At 37.8% G+C, this 20,042-nt stretch overlaps 2 protein-coding genes across 3 annotated transcripts; both read right to left on the reverse strand.

Moving 5' to 3' along the window:
• Nucleotides 1-1,749: 1,749 nt before the first annotated feature.
• LOC140951222 (uncharacterized) lies at nt 1,750-7,156 on the reverse strand. Of its 2 annotated transcripts, XM_073400451.1 has the most exons (4): nt 7,057-7,156; nt 3,739-4,193; nt 2,590-2,747; nt 1,750-2,042 (listed from the first exon to the last, which is right to left on the reverse strand). In XM_073400451.1, exons 2-4 carry the CDS (start codon nt 4,163-4,165, stop codon nt 1,824-1,826), a joined length of 804 nt encoding a protein of 267 aa, XP_073256552.1. In that variant the 5' UTR covers nt 4,166-4,193; nt 7,057-7,156; the 3' UTR covers nt 1,750-1,823. The 2 variants fall into 2 exon arrangements, with proteins under 2 accessions (XP_073256552.1, XP_073256551.1); XM_073400450.1 differs by lacking the exon at nt 7,057-7,156 and having other exon boundaries at nt 3,739-4,493.
• A 7,061-nt stretch (nt 7,157-14,217) lies between these two features.
• Nucleotides 14,218-19,991, reverse strand: LOC140950973 (ferroptosis suppressor protein 1-like). The gene is made up of 6 exons (XM_073400187.1): nt 19,894-19,991; nt 17,983-18,372; nt 17,505-17,569; nt 16,901-17,131; nt 15,595-15,865; nt 14,218-14,476 (listed from the first exon to the last, which is right to left on the reverse strand). Exons 2-6 carry the CDS (start codon nt 18,332-18,334, stop codon nt 14,253-14,255), a joined length of 1,143 nt encoding a protein of 380 aa, XP_073256288.1. The 5' UTR covers nt 18,335-18,372; nt 19,894-19,991; the 3' UTR covers nt 14,218-14,252.
• Nucleotides 19,992-20,042: the final 51 nt, after the last annotated feature.

Here is a 20,042-nt window from a genome sequence, read left to right on the forward strand (position 1 = left end):
GGGGAAAATGCCACTAAAATGCTCAAATAATGCTCACTGGTTTTGCCTCACTAAAACGCTCGAAAAAATGCTAGCATAATGTACAAAAGCCTACCTTTGCTGCAACGCAGTCATTCGTTCTAACACACTCGCCATGCGAACAAATTACTTTTTCCCTCCTCCTCCCCTTGCCCTTTCCTCTTTCCTTATTTGCATCAACACATCGCTAGGACGTTTTGATGCCCTCACCTTTACTGGACACAATTGTTTACCTTTGTGATTTAGAAGTATATTGAAATAATTCAAAGAAAATTAATTATTCACTAAATAGGCTTAGGCCAAATATTAATCCATTAGTTTTGGAACGGAATGGTTTGCTACTTATCAATAAATGAGATCCCTGTTTATGGAAAAATATTGTTACAGTATTCATCCTAACGATGACAAAGCTTAGTCGTTGTTGAACTGTGTATACTACGACAAAACAAAAATCTTAACTTATTAAACCTGCATGCGCGAAACTTTGTTTGTGCGTTTCAATACCTTACAATTCGCACTCGCTACAGGAAACTTCGTCAAATATTGGCCGACAAATAATTAAGACTCATTTAACACAAGAAAGTCTATCACTGCTTTAACTGATGAAAAACCAAAAAAGACTGTTTCACATAACCTTTGTCACGCAATATTTGCGTTAGCGACAAGTGAAAACTCTCAACTGTTCAAAATGAGGGATTCCCTAACATTTTCTCTTTTCACATTATTCATTACACCTTGTTTTCATCTCTAAAGAATATTTGCAATAAAAAAGATTTTCATGTCGCCCGACAAATTTGTTGATGAAAACGACCCTTCCACGTGGGTTGCCAAGACAAAAGTGGCCCCGGTAAAATTCACGAAGTGATTCTTGTTTTGTTTAATTTTGCCAATTACTCGCCCTCAATCGCCATGGAACTTAAAGTAAGCGAAAAATATTACATGTAAATGACAAAATCAGAGATCCTAGACAAACAAATCTGTCTCCTGAGCATTATTTTTGAAGTTGCAAGCAGCAGGGATCAACTTTGAAAGACTGTTAGGCTGAACAGTTTTCAAAAACCCTAATTTCAATCCGTTTCAATCTTCTTCAGTTTTGCCCATCCGTGGCATCTGTTGTTTCTGTTGTGTTATTTTAACCTTCATTTAATGTTTTAAGCGGTTATTTTTATGTTTCTCCTAATTTAACGGGCATTTTGTAATTTCCTAATTTGGCTGAATTTCATGACACAGCTCCTTTAATGAAACACGCGATAAAACGTCACCAGCTGGTTTTCATCTGCGATGGAACATGTTTTTAATCTGAGATCAAACACTTGCATTTGTATTTTTATTGTATCATTTGAGAAGACTTGTAAAAACTGGACTTCGTACTTCATCACGGGTTCCAAACACCTCGAAACAAATGAAAGAAGTCGGCCTATTGCCTCGTGTTTTCATCTGTCTCTCGGTGTTTGGAACCCGTGATGAAGCACTTACCTTCGTTCTTGACATATTACTTCAAACACAGTATGATTGCAAACATCACAGCGTTTTTGTTTTTTTTCTTTTCATTTTCTATTTTTTTTTAGACATGTGGCAGGCTAAAGTTCACGTAAGTGTTAAATTTCCGGTCGATTCACTGTGCGTGTACATTTTTAAACGATTCGATGGTGACTGTAAAAATTATCATTCCCTGGCCCACGTACCCTAAAAAAGTCTCAAGATTGCAAGAAAACATATTTGGCGGCCTAAAAAAGAAGACACTACGGTAATGTGTCAACGTCCTTTCGAGAAATCATAACGTCTGATGATCACAGAATTTTTGATCAAGAACTAGACTGAAGTTTCAAATTGTACAGATATGATACTTTGCCATTCTTCCTCACCCTCCTGACGCCGCCTCTTTGATATTCAGTCCATCGAGCTGCAGTACTCTTGTACTCCAGAAAATATTCTGTAGTCCAGCAGTTAGATGACGCATTTTTAGTATTTTGCCAGCCTTGAGTGGCAACAACTATCAGCAATTTTGCAGACGTAAAACGTATCTGTCAAAGAAAACGAGACGATCTATGTAAGCAGACACCTGAGCAGAGACGCTTCTATAGTGTTTGTCTCTCTCTTTTGCGTTCTCATTTAAAAAATGGCCACCACTTCTATGTAGATAGAAAGAATGCTTTTAGGGAGCAGGAGGGAGACTGTTCTCGTGGAGTCACTCAATGTTCAAGGAATAAGAACAAGACAATTGCCTATCATATCAGTGACGTTTCTACTACTCCTTAACAGTAATCAGCTTCCCCCCTTTTGAACGAAGAAGCTTGAAATTTCCTGCTTATCCAAACCGCGTTTACGATAGAAACAGTCATTTGCATCTTACATAGAAATGTTTGGGGCCTAAACTGTTAGCAACAGAAAACTCGGAACATAGAGGACTTTCAAAGCAAACGTTTCTTATTGTCCAAAAGAAATTAATACTTTTCCGTATACTATAATAAGCGCCAAAGCATTCCAATATGTTGATTTTTTCTAAATATGCGCAGAATGAAACTCGTTCCGTTTAACCGATACAATAAATAAAAGTAGTGTTGTACTTACCTCCAAATATGGACTGGTGTCGTTGCTTAATGCGCGCCATCCGCCAGGTTTGTAAATACGACCACTAGATGGAGGACTGTCGGCCTCGAAACTTGACGCAGAGATTGCAGAGTTTGGTATGGATAAGTCTTGAATCCCTAAAGCCACTTCATTACAAACTGTGCCAAGAGATGAACAAACAAATTTTCTTAAACTTTTCGCCTGAGAAATAAATAGAAATCTAGGGCGGTTAACAGCCAGTGAGTCAACAAATCGATCAAACGATCAATCAATAAACCTTCTCGAATTTTTTAAACAATGCATGCGTGATTCCAGTGGAAGCGTAGTGGGCTTAAGAAATAGAGGAAAAAGAACTCCTTCACGCAGTCGCTTTAAAAAGGTCATGTAAGCGTACGAGACTTTTGAGCAAGCGATCGAACGAGTTACTGCACGCAATGAATTAGTCTTTCAATAACTTTTAAGCCCTGTTCAAACGGACGCAACATTGTTGCGTCCGTTTGCACGTAGCTAAAAGTCTGACTGCTTTCAAACTTTGCGCAACAACTCCCAACAACACGCAAAAACATACAACAGAGTGTGCAAACGGACGCAACATCTAACATCCAACAATTTTGGGAGTTTTTGAACAACAATGTTGCGTCTGTTTGCACGGGGCTTTACATATTGACCGAGCCGAGAACGCCTAGAGACTAGGCTGATTTAAGACTATATTAAGGTATTGAAACGGTTTCTTGTCGTCTGTTGCCATAGATGGCAAAGATAGACATGGATGCAAATTTGTTTGACATCTTTTTCATCACTCTACAGGAACTTTTTTGGTATGGTTAAAGGCAATGTCTGAGAAACTGTCTACCTACCCCTCCCCTAAGCCAACATTTTGCCCTACGTGAGAAGTAAGTGTTAATGTTAGCTTAGGAGAGGGGTAGGTGAGCAGGTTTCCCAGAAACCTAACTTGATCCGTGATGTTTCTATAGCTCAGAATTGACCTAAATCCGCAATATCCTCTTGACATCGCCCCTTCAAGTCTCGCTCGCCGCTCGCTCTAGCGCTCTTGGATGAGCTTACGCAGCTTGCTTGGCTCTCTATAGAGAGAATGGTAACAGCAATCTGGTTTGAAATGTATCACATTTTGGGAAATTATTTTCTTACCTTGGCAATCGTCGCCACTGTAATTTGATTGGCACAGACACTCATATCCGGGACTTTCTGGTAGTGCTACACAAGTGCCGCCATTTTGGCAAGGAGGATGAACGCATGTGTGATAGCGTCGATGAAGATTATCTATATAAACTGTGTTTTCTCGCGGAAGGAAGTGTTTTGGGTGCGACAAACGAGTTCCCTTGTTCAACTCACAGGAGTTGGAGGTCAGCATGTAGTTGATACTATAACAATCTGCTTTGCGTTCACACTTGAAACTGCATCTCTCCAAGGACAAGGTTTGTGCTACTGCGATCACGTGACCATGTAATGCTCGATTTGAAATTGACTCTACAGTTCGGCAGTGAGACTCAACAGATGTAGTTTGGTCTAAAAACATTAGCAGCAAAGAAGCGCCCACAACAACCCAATCTCCCATGCTTACTCGAAGTTGCTCGTCTTGCAATCTGTGAGGTGAATTCAAACGTAGATACAGTTTTAGTTTATGACACATCAAGGCCGGATAATTAATTACAAGCAGTGTTCTTTTGTGAAGAGACAGTCGAGCACGTGTGAGTTAGCTCCAAGCAGTTTCACCATTATTCATAGCGCACAATGAAATATAAAATATAAGAACCAACTCAGGTTTGTTCTCGTAAGGAATACAATAAGACCTTGCACATGACGTCATAGAAGTTATTTTATTTAAAGAAGAAGACAACTGATTACACCAAACCTGTTGGCTTTCGAAAAATTCTCTAAACACCACTGGCGATAAGCTTGATATGAAAATCTGATGTTGACGCCGAGGAGCTCAGAGGTTTGTTATAGATCTGAAGTGATTTTAAATATCAAATCTGACACAGTCATGGCTGTCACATCGTTAATTTATAAAAAGGTGAAACTATATTCTCCTCATTTTAGTTACCATGTTAGAAACAATTATTTTAACAAAAAACGCTTATTGCAGTCGAAGGGTTGTCATGAATGTAACAAGGTGTCGGTGCTCTAAGCAATCCCTTGACACCATGGACCAATAAACTTTACGGCAATATTGTTAATTATTTGACCAGCCATGGCGTTGCTTGGCAACCTTGGCAACACAGAAAGTGTGGAAAGAAAGCATAAATCTTGTGCTCGACTTTCCGCCAATTACAATTCGTCTCTACAAGTTGTCCACTGAAATCAATACAGCTTGCGTACTTCAAAAAATGCTTAACAAATTTCAATTTTCTTCTGTTGACACTTTGGTTCAAGGAAATTTCAACTCAAGGATTTTGTTGTAGCTTTGTTTTATCTTGCCTAGTAGAGAGTGAACCCCCAATAAAATCAGATTTTACTCTTTCAGTTTTTATACTCTTTTGAAAGATTTTCTCATGACAAAATCAGTTTGCCGTTTACCAGCTAATTAAAGAATAGTGATAACAATCATCGATTCAAACTATTCTCAGTCACACTGAATAACGCTATGTGCCGTCTATGTATATCGAATTTAAAAGGAAGGTACGTTTCCCTTAAATTTTCCTCCTGGAACATGCAATTCAATATCGTTGACGTTATCAAAACAATTAAAGACGTTTCACCCGAGCCTACTGGGTGTTTCGAAAGTTCGTTCCGATTTTTTCTTCGCTCAAATTTCACTGATTATTAAAAATACCTTTCGTAAAACTTAGTATGTTATTCATTATTCATTTAACATTGAATAACCGAAATATCGCTAACGTTAACCAGAATGTCTTTCTTTGTGTTTTCTCGCATTTTCTAAGTGGTGACGTATAGAATGTACGAGCTCTCAAAGTGTGTCTAAAGACACAGTTTTCCAAGCGAAGCATAGTCACTGCCTTAGCTCGTCCAGTTATTTGGGGGCTGGTTCTTTGTATGTTTTCTCGTCAACGATAATCCAGATGGTCTCCAGACATCACGTGAGTTTGCTAGCCGGTCGCCCTTAGCAATAAAGTTTCAAATCCTTCTGACACCATGTCTGCATTTGCACCGCCTTTTTCTCTTCAAGGCTTTCCAACCATTGCTGGTCATAAATCTTCATACCGTTGTGCTCGAAACTTTGATATTGTGAAGTTGAATTTTTTTTTACCTTTCTGTCTTGTAAATTTATTACACATATATACTTACAGCTTTTTCGATAACATTTTTCACACATTTAAAAAAGACGGCCATACACTCCTTGGTTCGTCTTCTAAAGTCTTAACTTTCGATACTTGTTCACTTATATAATTCAGACTTTAGTCAACGGCTTAACAAATTTCTTTGACTGAATGGCCAGAGAACCAAAAAAATAGATGCCTCAGCTTTAGCGCAAACAGTCTAGGCCTTCATTTTCGTGACAGAGTGGAGAAAATTAAAGAAAACCTACAAAATGGGCAGGAAATATATGGCGGGAAAAAACTCGCATACGTGCACATTTGGGCCAAAACTTCAAAAATATAATTTCTTCAAATTTTAGTTTGAAATTGCTTTGAACGATTATTTAGGTAAATTTCTTACCTGAATCAGTTTACATTTGCATTAAATGCTTGGCGCAAAATACAATTTACAATCGGAACGAACTTTTGAAACACCCTGTATTCTTAGTCTTAGATATTTAAGAACTACAACGAACTATATCTGAAATAAAACCAGTTCTTCAATTGTACTAACAATTACCAATTTGTTCCACTTACAAAAATATCTGCAACATATTTTAATGGAGACAAGTGGATGTAAAGAGAGAAAATTAATCAATAAATGTTTTGTTCATCGTTGTTGCTAGATTTAACATAGTTAAATGGAATCCATTAATAAATAGAAGGAATAGACCTTGTCACGGTTTTCGACGCCATCTTGACGAGTAGGCAAACGCGTGAGAAATTACAGTGTTTGTATGAGAATCTAATGTCGAATAATTTCCGTAGAACGGCTGTTCTGAAAAAAATATGATTTGTAAACTAAAGCTTCACTCCTAAGGATTCTCCTGAAAACATTTGAGGGCGTTACATGCACTAGAAGACCTAGAACCACTTTTAAAATTTTCTATACATTTCTCTGTAAGAAAGTCCCGGGAAAATTACAGACAAATATATGGAAAATCTAAAGCAAGCCTCTGGAGAAATTTAAGCACAGGTACGCCCCAAAAATTTTTTAGGACAATCCTTTGCTTTGTAGCTTTAGTTTACAATTGATATTTTTTTCAGAACAGCCGTTTTACGGAAATTATTCGACATTAGATTCTCATACAAACACTGTAATTTCTCACGCGTTTGCCTACTCGTCAAGATGGCGTGGAAAACCGTGACAAGGTCTATTAATGTATTCCTCAATTCAATTATGCCTTACCAAAACACCGCAGCAAAACAGGAAAGTATCGTATAAATATTGGGATCGCTTACTCTCTGGCAAGCTAGCTGAAGCTGTCAAAATTAAATAAACTGCATCGAGGCTGAAACAACTCATTTGCTTGGTGCTGTGGTCGGTTATGAGAGACCAAACACAACGGCGTAAGTAATCGAAAAAATGTCATCAAGGTTTTCTTATCATGTTTACAGATTCTTGTAGATTAAACATTAGAATCATATTTTAATTAATTCTTAAAGGAAAATCACTCAGTCCGACTCTGCCCTCGCAAATCTACTGGGGCGAAAATGAAGAGGATGAAATTAAATACACGGGTTTGTTTAACTTTTTTCTACTTTCGGAGCGTTAAGATGCATCACTTGAAGATTGTAACTACACCAAACAGTAAAAGAAAAAAAAAAACTAGGAAAGTAGATAATTTCTTCCTAAATCGATCGGATAAATGTATGAATGCAAATCAAGGCTGACTTTAGGCATCAAAAGTTGTCTTTGTTCAAAACTATTTCACAGGAAAATCTATCAACTTAACCGTGGCAAAATGTTGACATAAACAGAAATGTATAAAAACTGGCCAAAGTAAAAAAGAAATGTCGCGAATTTTTCAAAACCTTACTAACGCCGGTTAATTTCACGTGCAGTGAGCAACTGGTCACTGCGCACATTTCATTCTCATATAATTACAATCTTTGTTGCAATCTCTTGTAATAGTGCTAAAAGTAAAATAATCTAAGGATGATATACATTTCTGGGCCTTTGAAATGACAATTTCAAGCAACACAAACATATTTATTCTCTGTAGAGGATGTAGCGATTTCGGTCAGTATCTAAGAAACCGTAGGTTTCAGGAATTTTTTGTGTACCGGAAAATTTTTGGATCCAATCTCTTTATCACGAGTCAAGAAATCCGCAAAAATTCTCGGATTTTTAAAACCAGGGTCTTGGCGTATCGAGGAGCCTCGAATCAGTACTTAGCAAAAATATCGGGTGTGACTATTCAGATGAAGCCTACTTGCATGGCAGGTGATAAGAAATGCTGGACGTAAATTAAACAAGAGAGCTTGGCACGACTGAAGTTACTATATCAGCGCGAGAGAGGAGAACACGAGTCTTCATTTGTTTTTGTACCTAATAATCGTTTCAATGCGAAAGGTGGCCAACTAAAAATTGAATGAAATTTCTAAAGTTCATTTTGTAAATTGCTGAAAAACAAATAGTTCCAATTCAAAAGTATCTTGACAAAAACGTCTCAGTTAATCATTTTTGTCCACAGACTCAAAAGTTAGAACCATGTTACGAGACACGTCTGGCAGTAGCTAGCATGCTATACAGGTCAGCTATATCCAGAACTTTCCTATGAAGGTTTTTTTATCGGTTAATAAGGGTTTTGTCTTTTCATTCTGTGTAAAGACATAAGCTACGGACCCTTATTTCAGTGCTTAACAGGAGCCACTGTACAGTACCGCAAATGATCCCCAACCGCAAATGATCCCGAGACCGCAAATGATCCCCAAAATGGACCGCAAATGATCCTCGACCGCAAGTGATCCCCAAAGTTGACCGCAAATGATCCCGTAAAAACTTGAGGAATGGAATGGATTTTATGGGACTGATTACAAAAAAGGACTGATTATAAAAAAGGAACCTTTTTCTCGCGCCTTCTAAAGAAAAAGGGAAGGAGGACGCTGCATCTCAGGTCAATTTAAACAAGGCGAAAAAAAAAGCAGAATAAATCTGAAAAGGATATGGTATCAACCGTATACTTCTTCTTTTGTCAATTGCTTCAATTTTCTTTCAAGGACTGTTTCGTCGCTGGAAATTTAAGACAGGCAGGAGGTTACGCAGAAAAAACTCCTATTTTTTAACGCCCAAGCTCAACTTGTCAACTGAGGAATACAAAGCCTGGCATCCTCTACATTACAAGAGCTTTATTGACTTTACTGATCTTTTTAGAAGTGTCGAATTAATTTTTAGAATATTTAGTTGTGATTTTTCTCTGAAGTGTTAATTTTACGTGATAAACAGCAAGACATTGGTTCGTAACTTAGGAGTGCCCCTGGCCTGGGAGTGCCCGTTACGAAACAAGACATGATTTGAAATAAACACACGTCAAAATGCCCCCGAACTTAGCAATGTCCACAGGTTTCGGTTATTTCGAAAGGACAACTTGCTTACAGCTCATGAACATGTTGCGAATAGTTATGTTGACGCTTATATGTATATCCATTTGTTGTGCCTTTGCTGGAGACAGTTACCAGGAATCTAAACCTGGTAATGAATTACGCAAGAGCGAGGCAAGCGGTCGTTATCACGTGACAAAACATCGTAGGAACCGTAACATTCACGGACTAAAAGAAAGTCGCTTATAATCATTCGGATCCATGAGGCTTTTTAAAGAAAATTAAACAACCTAAAACCCTTATTTAGCGGCAATGAAAAGTATTGCATTTCAAAAGAGGTCAAAGGAAATGCTCTTGCATTAAAGGACAAATCATGCTTACCAGAAACAACAATAACCGCAGAAAATGCGTATCATGACCTTTCAGTATGAAATAAACGGCAAAAATCACATTTGCTCAGACAAAACGTTTTCCCTCAGCGGTATAATCTACCGGCCAGAGAAAAAATTCATTGGAACAAGCAGCATTTTGGCATGAGGTAAAAGTCGTGTGTTGCCTACCGACTTCGTTTTTACACTTGAATGATTTTTTCATTTAGTTTTTATTCATGTATTTATTTAAGAACTAAAATTTAGCGTTTAATCTTACTCTTTGTAATAATAATAATAAAATCGACACGTTGATCCGCTAACTCGAGTCTAAACCATTCCTATTTTTCTTTCGGGATCATTTGCGGTCGACTTTGGGGATCACTTGCGGTCGAGGATCATTTGCGGTTCATTTTGGGCATCATTTGCGGTCTCGGCATCATTTGCGGTTGGGGATCATTTGCGGTACTGTACAGCCACTCCCCATCAATAGTGTTTTATCAGTACTGTGCATGTTACTAGATTCCTGTTCAGTTCAGGCTGGATTCTATCGAAATTTTCATGGTTGAGAAATTCCCCCAACGCTGTTGTAAGGAAAGTCATTCAGCGACTCTTTCATGTGGAACTGTTCGTTATATTTAACACGCAAAGGATTTTTTTCTTCAATTTTACGTCTGTGGATAAAATCCTCAACTACACTGTAGGAGTGACCATTAAAATAAAAACTCCTAAGCTGTAAAAATGTGATGTAAGAATGTGGGGATGTTTCTTATCCTTTAGGTGTTCAGTTAAGACTAATGGGAAAAACAAGAGTGGATATTACAAACAAAAGCTTTTAACAGCCGGCAGTCCTCAGTTTCATACGAGTCTTCATCAGCTCAAATGTCGGTAATTTTACATTTGAAGACTGTGAAATCCAACTATTCGAACCTAACATTATCAGGTATGCGCACGTCTCTTAAACAGACAGTACCTTAAGTTTTGTCTCTTGTTTTCAAGGCTGAAATTCTTGAAACGTCCTGTGGTGAAAAATTACTCTGTCCTCTAAGAGTCCTTCACACCAGCTGACTTACAACCGACGTCTACTGACAGCTAAACGTACAGTTGCTAATAGCTATAATCTGTGCTGTCTGAAGTGATGTCAAGCTAAACCAAGATTCAGTCAAGCATCGTGTAAACTGGACTTATCTCGAATAGACTTCATTTGTTTTTCGCATAATTAAAAAGGAGATAAAAGGCGCTCATATAATACTGACTTATGTTTATTTAATTTGTTTATCTCCTTGCTGTGACGCAATTATAAAAGCCACTGTTGAGAGGGTTGGAATCATTATCAACATCTGGGAAAACCCCCGTATATAGAAATGGCTTTGACTGAGATGTTAGATAAACCCCTTACTATAAATCACATCCTTTACAAAGCCGGAACGTAAGAACCCCTGTAACTAAGAACCCCTAAAGAGTCCCGGGCAGTAAGAATCCCTAAACGTAACAGCCCCTGAACGTAAGAATTTCCTGGCTGTTTCGCTAGTTGAATTTCTTCACTATGTTTCTGGTACAGCTCTGATCTTTTAGTAAAATCCAACAAGAGAAACTGAAGACAAAGCTTATGCAAAATTTTGGGGTGAGAAACAAAGAGCATTATGGTATGTTATGGTATTTTCTGGAGTGGTCAATTAAACACAAGCGATCCATGCCGGATCTCATTAATTTCAGGAGAGACCAGCAAGCTCACTGCGCGAAACTACGATGCCGTTAAGAAATTTTCCTAAAGTTTCAAATATCAATGGGGCCATATTTGCGTATGGGAGAATCAGGTTGACTCATTGTTCTATTTTGTCCAAAAAAAACCGTGGAGTATCATGATTTACATTCTTCTTCATTTTTTTTTTTGGCATAAAGAATTGCAATCAGAACTATGCAAATGGCGAACCTCAGGCAACATCAACGTCAATGATGAAAAACACCCAGGCTTTTGTCATTATGCTACCATTTTTTGGAAAGATTGTCTTGACATCTTAGAATAGCAACTAAGGACGAGGTCAGAGGTTCTCTGTACGAGGTCCGAAATTGCTTCCATCATTATAAATAAATCATTCTAGGTATATATGTACTGTACTGCTTTGTATTAAATCTGACCATACTTACACACAGCCACCAAAAGGGTTGGGGGGGGGGGGGGGGTATAGAGTGTAGCATGCTACGTGTCAAGTTTGTTCAGTTCGCAATATCCATGGTACTTTGTCAGCTTCATAAACCTTTATTACCGTTCCTCCAACATACCAGCCACCTAACATTATAGACGGTATTTACACTGGAGTACTTTTACTACATTTAGCGTCATAATAACAACAAACAAAGAAACTAAAAGAATAAAAAAATATATATCCCTAAGAGCTTGGTATACTACGACTGTCTTACTGTGAGACAAACCAAGTTACTTACAAAACTATGGTTAAACTTGAGGAAGAGTAATTTCAAGGGAAAATTACAAATGACGGGAATTTGGTACAGTTACGTACGTTAAATAGAATGTTTCGGGATGTTTGCATACTTCACGAGACACCCTAACGGGTGTCCGATGCAGCTTCGCTTGCCATTAATAATATCTGCTAAGACATTCAGGAAACGACCCAAATTTTGATATTTACAGTTGGGCGTCCACACTACTTTCACGGTTGATTTGAACTTTGTTTTCTCTCCGTCAAGAGTAAATAAAAATCGGTTACACGAGTCAACGAATATACTTTTAGTCCCAGAAATGAACTGGCAACAGGAGCACTAAATACCTCTCTAAATACAGTGTACATAAATAAAACAGGGGCACCCAACGACTGTTTTCTGTAAAATATCTGTTCGGAGAAGCAAATATTGCCTAGAATTTTCTTTAGCTCGATGACGGCTAAAAATTTATAGATGGAACGTTCCACTCATGTTCAAATTTTCGAAGCTCATCTAATAAATTCCCTACGATTTTCTGAAGTTTAATTTTCATACTTTACTACCCAGGTTACACTATTTTTCTAAGAAAAGGAAACCCCAAATTTTCGGATTCTAAAATGTGATGGAGACAGGAATCAGAATAATTTTTACTTTCGTAAAACGTTAAATTGCACCTAAAATTTTCTGGAAAATAATACTGAAGCCCTTGTAATTTCGAAAGCACTTACGTTCCCCTATGATGACCGAACAGATTAAAATTTTGTAGGGCCGCTTAGACTGCATTTCTAGAGACCATAAAGTACTCTGGATAGCCTACAAAGTGTTTTCAACGTATTTTGGAGGAAACCGTCGTCGGGTGCCCCTGATAAAAGTGGAAATAATCATCATCATAAAAATTTTAAACTTTACACCCTTTTGTGCTTACCACGAAGGTTTGAGAACTGCACAAGCGCAATGTACTGAAGGAACTTCGATTTACAAAGACTTAGTAGTTCCAACATAAGACTTGAGAATGATACTAGAAGTCACAATGATAGTAGATGTTAATACAAACATATTGAAAAAAACAAAAAGGAACAAATAGTTAAACTAGTAAGCAACGCAGCACTTATACAGTGCTGCTTTGCTTAGCCATCTCTTTGACTTCATGTGCAGTGCTCATTAAAGGGCAGGACAGAAATAAAACGTCGCGCGTCTGCGCACAGCAAGGAATTATGTTTCCTTTTTTTCCCTCTTTCTGTTGCTCAAAAGCAATTAGGACACCAAATGAACGTAACAAAAGTCAGTGTTCAGTCCAAACAGTATGATATCAATAAGTGCTGCGTTGCTGTTTAAAGGATGCATAATTATTTTTGCTTCTACGTGTAGTATTGATTGGACAACAGTTAATCTAGAGGCACTTCTTCAAATAAATACGGTATGTTCCGAGGCTTACCGGTCGTTTCGATACAAGTTTCTCAGTCGAAGCGTAAATAGTTTCACGTCCTCAGCTTAAATAACAAAGAATATTCACCCAAAATGTTTTTCTTGTTTACGCGTAAACTATACGTGAAGTGAACGAACTCCTTGGGTAATTTCACTGCTTGAGTTCGTATCGAAACGACTTGTATCGAAACGACTTTTTATCGAAACGACCGGTTTCCGAGAAATGTACTCTTTTGAGTAAATACGGTATGTTCTCTGTAAATGGACCCTAACGTAGTCAAGATACCAAGTTTAACGTGATTTGTGGAAAACTAAGGAAGGTATAGCTCCGTAAAGTCGTCGCCTGCAGAGCAGTTGTTGTTGCTCTTTTCTACCGAAAGCGCGGCCCAGATTTACTTTGATCGCAGAAGCCTTCATGAAATCAACTGGAAAACTAAGAAAGGAGGGGCGGGGAGAAAACGCTCGCGTATTTTTTCCTCCCTTCCCACTCCATTATTTTGAACCGTCAACCTCCCCCTTGGAATCATTTTTGAGACTCGCCGAATCTCTCTGTCAGTTTCAACGTCCAAATCGTTCGCACGGCAAAATACATCTGCTTTGCAGGCTACAAAGTCACCAAATTTTAACCGACGTTTGTATAGTAAAGGTGAGTTCGTGCCCACTGCCCCCCCCCCCCCCCCCGCCCCTTCCTCCCTTCCATACGAACGTCTGGAAAGTTTTGCGACCTTGCGGAGCAATATCTTCGCTCTTAACGATCACCTTTAAACTTAAGTTTCCGAATTTTCAGTTCGGTAAATGGTCTTTACCATAACTTGAAAAAAGTCTTTTAGTCGGAAGGCATCTTCTTCTTCATTGCCTTCCATGTGTCTGCTGTCATAACATCCTTTCCTTTAATGCTTTTGGTTACAAATCCGCCGACCACCATACCATTTGGCAGCTGGGAGACCCCACCACTCCTTCCAAGAGGCAAAACCATTACAGGATTAGACGGCTTGTATTCTTTAAGACGTTTGTTTTCATTCAGCCGTTTAATATTTTCCACCGCTACATCTGTAAAAGAAAACAACAATCAATTGGGATGAAACCTATCAAACTTTCTGTTTGAAAGGAACTTATACATTACAGAGGCACCCAACGAGAATATAGTTCAAAACCACTTAAACATAGCATTGTTAAACGTATTTTAGTAGTTAAACGGTAGATATAGGCATATTTTTATCCCCTAAAAATTTTTCATCTTTTCGGATTTCCTAGCTGAAAGTCTAGTGATCCGAAAATTATAGGGATCAAAACTTACCTTTTCGAAAATTCCAGCCACAAAAAAGGCTCCCGAAAATTCTAGGTGACTTTTAGGGGTAAAAATCCATTAAAAACGGGAAATTATACCATTTTTTAGAAGTTCGAAAATCCTAGCAGAGTCAGGCAAGCAAGAAATTTTACAACAAACGTTCCGAAAATTCTAGATCTCAATTCGTCTTCCAGATATATTGCAAAAATTAACGTTGGGTACCCCTGACATGAGGCCATTTCATATCTATTATACTCTTTCATAAGCAGACTCAGTCAGTCACTGGTCCTTACCCATCTTATGATTTTTAAACTGTTAACTTTCCTAAGTTAACCTTATTCTTAATTTCTTATTTTCCAGGCACTTTTCCGCCTTGAATAGCCTTGCTAGGTGCGGGCAGTGCTTCTCTTATGTTATCTGCTTACTAATAAAGTTCTTCTAATCAAAATGCAACAATGAATTTAGAGTGCCATACGCCCTACCCTGCCTTTTGAGATTATAGTATTCGGAGTACATGTGGGCAGGTCATCCAATAATTTACTGTCAAACTTCTTCTTACAATCAGCTCCAAACTATGGGCACCTCTTTATTACAGACAGTACTTTTGGTTTCAAAACAAAACTTCATACAATAACGACAGTGTAGCTCAAAAACACCAGTTAATTGTTTCTAACATTTGTTGTAAGCAAACAACTTGATGTTTCATTTGTCAGGTTGAAATGTCCACTTACGCTACAATTCAGAAGGAATAACTAGGATTGGCAGGAATTTACACAAACCTGGGAATCATCTGGGAGATGTTATGGAAAATTTTATTGCCTTTTCGGATTTCATTCTTATGCAGTGACAGTGAAAAGTATCTACAATTTAACTATCTTACCGGCCTGTAGACGTGCTAAATATGCCAGTTTGAGTTCAGGAGTATTGTTACAATCCCCGATGGCGAACAAATTCTCAATTTCTTCCACCCTCAGGAATCGATCCACTTTAAGACTTCCATTTTTTTCCATCTTGTCAGAAAGCTTTGACTGGTATGCTATGGAATTGACTTTCAGTCCTGTGCAGCGAAACACCAGATCTGTTTCAATGCTGGTGCCTTTGTCCGTTGTCAGTGTTAAGGGTCCAGAAATCCAAGGTTTATCTGAATCAAACTGCCAAAAACATGTCTCCTATTAGAATTGCCTGTGTTACAGATGGAACTTAAGTCTGGTTAACTCCATCCGCAAAACAGCGCCAAAATCCGTGTTCTGGGCCCCCAGCTGTGTACCAGAATTTGAGTACGACGTGGCACAATTCCCCTGTTAAATAACCCATTGTCAATTTGCCAGTCGGGATGAAAGGAAATTCGGAAGGAGGATCTTCCCACTGCTTCGCAGACGTTACTCACTGAGGTTAAATTATGTATGAGAGGCAGGTTATAGAAATATGGTAATTAATTTCTTCCATGATTTTGCTTAAAGTAAAAAAAAAAAAACAATTATTTTTCTCAATGTATATCACTCTTTAAAGAAATATGTCTGAATATCTTAATCTTGCAATACATTTTCGGGAAACAAAATCATGTTCCTATTTATATTCATGACTAAGAGACGGGAGTGGGTGTGCAGCTCGAACTATGGAGCCTGAGTGTTTAATGCTGTCCAAATAACATACAAAGTTCAACATCATAACTAAAGAATGGTACACAAATATTCCTAAATAAAGTCACTCAGGCTAAACTATTCATGTGCGCTGTCTGATACAAAAACCCAAAAACCCAATGGGAAAAAATTGGGAACATATTCCCCAACCGATGCGGTCGCACAACCTCTGGGGGTTAAAGGTAAAAAAATCAATCGATAGATGAATAAAGTAAGATATAAAAATAGAATTTGATAGTTCGAGAGCTGAGATGAATACATTACAACTGTCAAAACCTTATATACGTTACAACAATAGAGTCAATTAACGCTATAGCGGCTCATGTGGGTTCATACCAATAGGAAAGTATTTACATTCGCTGTCACTACCACTACGTTTAGCTCCGCCGAATGTAAATACATTTCTCTGTGCACTTAATTTTTCCTCTATCTTTCTATAGAGCTTGTAGCTTATTCAATAGAATTTTCCACATTTGATATCATTTTTCTTTCTTGGCTTCACCCACAGGAACTCTATCATAACCCAATTGATAAACTATTACTTACATTCAAGTCATCCATATTTACACGCTCTCCAAGAATGGTCTCAACCTTTAAACCCTTAAGCCCATCACGTGCCTTCTTAATAAACTTTGGTGCCATTCGGTCATCAAGAATTTCTTCCCTGTTATGCACAAGAGTGATTTTCTTCTTTGGGTAGTCATTGGCTAATTCACCAGCCAACTCTAACCCAACAGCCCCTCCACCAATGACAACAATTCTGTCACTTTTAATGACCTAAAACGAACAAATTAATGCCAAGGAACAATGATAAATAGAAAAGTAAGTTTAAAACATGTTTACAGTGCAACTGGGAAAATGAACACCTAAAATATGTCAGGAATGCTCATTGTTTATAAACCTATCAAGTTTCAGGACTTCACGTGCCAAAACCGCAAACTGACTAACCGTTTGAAAATATTAGTCTGGCTTAAGTGAAATCAATAGAAAAGGTTAAATTTTGCTTAGAATGATGTAAAAATAATTAAAATTGGTTCTGAAACATTGGCTGATTGTTGAGTTAGTTGTGATAAGTTTTAAGTGTTCAATAAATCGCTCATGGTTTTTGTTTGATGTTTGGCTCAATCAAGCTCTTTAAGACTATTAGTACCTGGTCAGTGCATTCCTTGTAAAGTTTTAAAGCATCTTCCATACTTGTTCCTAAAGGCAGCTTCCCTTCAAAAAATAAATCATACTCTTTTAGAAACTATAAAAACCTTACGTTACCTAGGCACTATGGCTTCATTACTTGGATTGCATGAAACCATTAAGGACAAAAACAAACCTGGGGGACAGACAAGGAGCAGTGTACAAGATCGAATGCTGCGACTGCCAGGCTTCTTACATTGGTGAAACTGGCAGAAACCTAAGCATGTGACTGACTGAACACAACCTAACAGGTTATGTTACTGAACCTGGCAATTTAAAATCCCATCAGCAACCTAATGAAATAGGAGTGATGGAGGCCAAAATATTTTTCCATAAAACCTGTGACACACAGGAACCTCAACAAAAGTCACCAAATTCATGGTTGAATATTATATTCCTGCATCAGTTAATGCAAAGATATTATAGACTCAGGAACTTACCTGGAAATGGAACAGATGAGCCACAGGCAAACACAAGATAATCGTAGCTAATCTCATTTCCACTGGAAAGTGTCACTGTTCTTCTGGAGATATTGCAACTAACAACACGATCCTGAACAAAGGTGCCATGCTTCAGAATTCCTTCATAAGGTATGAGAGTCTTCTTGACAAAAGACGGCTCAACGACACTTCGCAATCCTGCCATGTTATGATGAAAAGCATCTTTGGGATCAACGAGAGTGACTTTGCAGTAGCTATCAAGTTGCATAGCAACCTGAATGCCACCATAACCTCCTCCGACAATGACTACCTCACAGGGGTGTTTTGGCGGAGCTGATGATGAGTTCCCCATGACATCACTTGTGAGCACAAAAAGCACTCACGTGAAGCCTGTGGAAGTTTAATGTATCAAAAATTTAATACTGTTACCCTATAGTAGAATTCTGATCCTCTGATGTTACACAAGACGATTTGCAATGACGATTTTCAGCACAACATAGCATTGCAACACCATTGAATAATTGTTTGGAGTGGTTACAACATTGTTCAACAATTGTAAGGTTACGTTACGCTTAAAATTGTTGTTGTCAATCATCATCTCACCTTAACTTGGCTGACTTAACCCTTTAAGTCCCAATAGTGACCAACATCAATTTTCTCCTGACAATATCCATATGTTGCCAAGAGGAATGGTTATAAGAGTTAATAAAATGATCACTAAAGAAAAAATGCTTTGATCTGCTATTAAACTCTCTCAACTAATTCTTTTAAGAAATGTATGAAGATCAGTATGGAGAATTTATATGTGGACATTGGGGCTTAAAGGGTTAAAAGTCTGTTAGCTTGAATACAGTCAAACCCTGTTAAAATTACAGTCACCAAAGGAAAGTATCAGTATTAACTGGGTGTACTTATCCGCAAAAAGTAGGTTCAATTTCGAGAAAATGTAAGCAGGGGCCCTTTCTTCTTAGCATTTACATGAAGCCTGACATTCCATGACAGAGAAGCTGGGGGACTTCATAGAACCAACACAATAAGGTACATTGTTCATTGACATTGAAAAAATATCAGAAGAGTAAAGAATGGCTATTGATTTGCAAATTAATATACAAGGGCTAAAGAAACAAATCTCTCATTTTGCATATTTCAAGTAAATTAATCAATTGGGTTTTGATAGAGTTTTGCTTCATATTTTAATAAAAACATTTAGAAATCTTCTTTATCTTACAAATTCAACAATTTTTATGCAAAAGACAGATTTGATTTATAAAAATGACTTATAAATAAGATATATTTGCGGTTACCACCTATACACTGAGGAATCTGTCAAAAGTCCTTGATTTACCCAAATACGTCCGCATAGATAATTTATAGTAAACGTGTGATGACTGTGTAAAAAAGCGTCTGCAGACATACATCTACTTTAATTGTTTATTTTCGAACTAGAAGTACAAAAATAACCGAAATAAATCTCAAATATTGAATCGCTTCATTATTGCATTCTTTTTGCTTGGCCTTAAGCAAATTACCATGCTATAGTATGAATGGAAAAGACAAAAAAATATCGGAAGAAAAGTTTTGCAAGCCTCGGTAAGCTTGGTCTCAGCTGTGAAATCTAGACTGAGATAACCTTATTGACAAGATCACGTTCTACACGAAAAAATAGAATCAAAAGGAAAACCCGTTTTCCTCCTTTACACTATATTCTTTTTAACCTCCAGGCTCAATGGCATTACAAATAGAGCGGAAAGCAGAGAAATGGGTCGTTCTTAAGTTGAACGATTCGCGCCCGCCTTCTTCAGGCTAGCTTTTATAAGAACAAAACAATACCGAGATCGCGAGAAACCACAAAAGATTCCTTCAATCTAGAAACGACATTGAGAAGAAAGAAAGACTAAGTAGTTTTCCTACCTGGAGGGAGGGTTGAAGTTAGACTACGGTCCACAGAAACCGTAAAAATCTCGACGATTATGTCTTCGAATCACCTTCGCCAACTTGACAGCTTCTTTTATTTGAACTGAGCCCGCGGGCTTGCTGTCCTTGTAAACAATCATATCGCA

Source organism: Porites lutea, chromosome 10 (assembly GCF_958299795.1).
Source record: "Porites lutea chromosome 10, jaPorLute2.1, whole genome shotgun sequence".
Taxonomy (NCBI): domain Eukaryota; kingdom Metazoa; phylum Cnidaria; class Anthozoa; order Scleractinia; family Poritidae; genus Porites; species Porites lutea.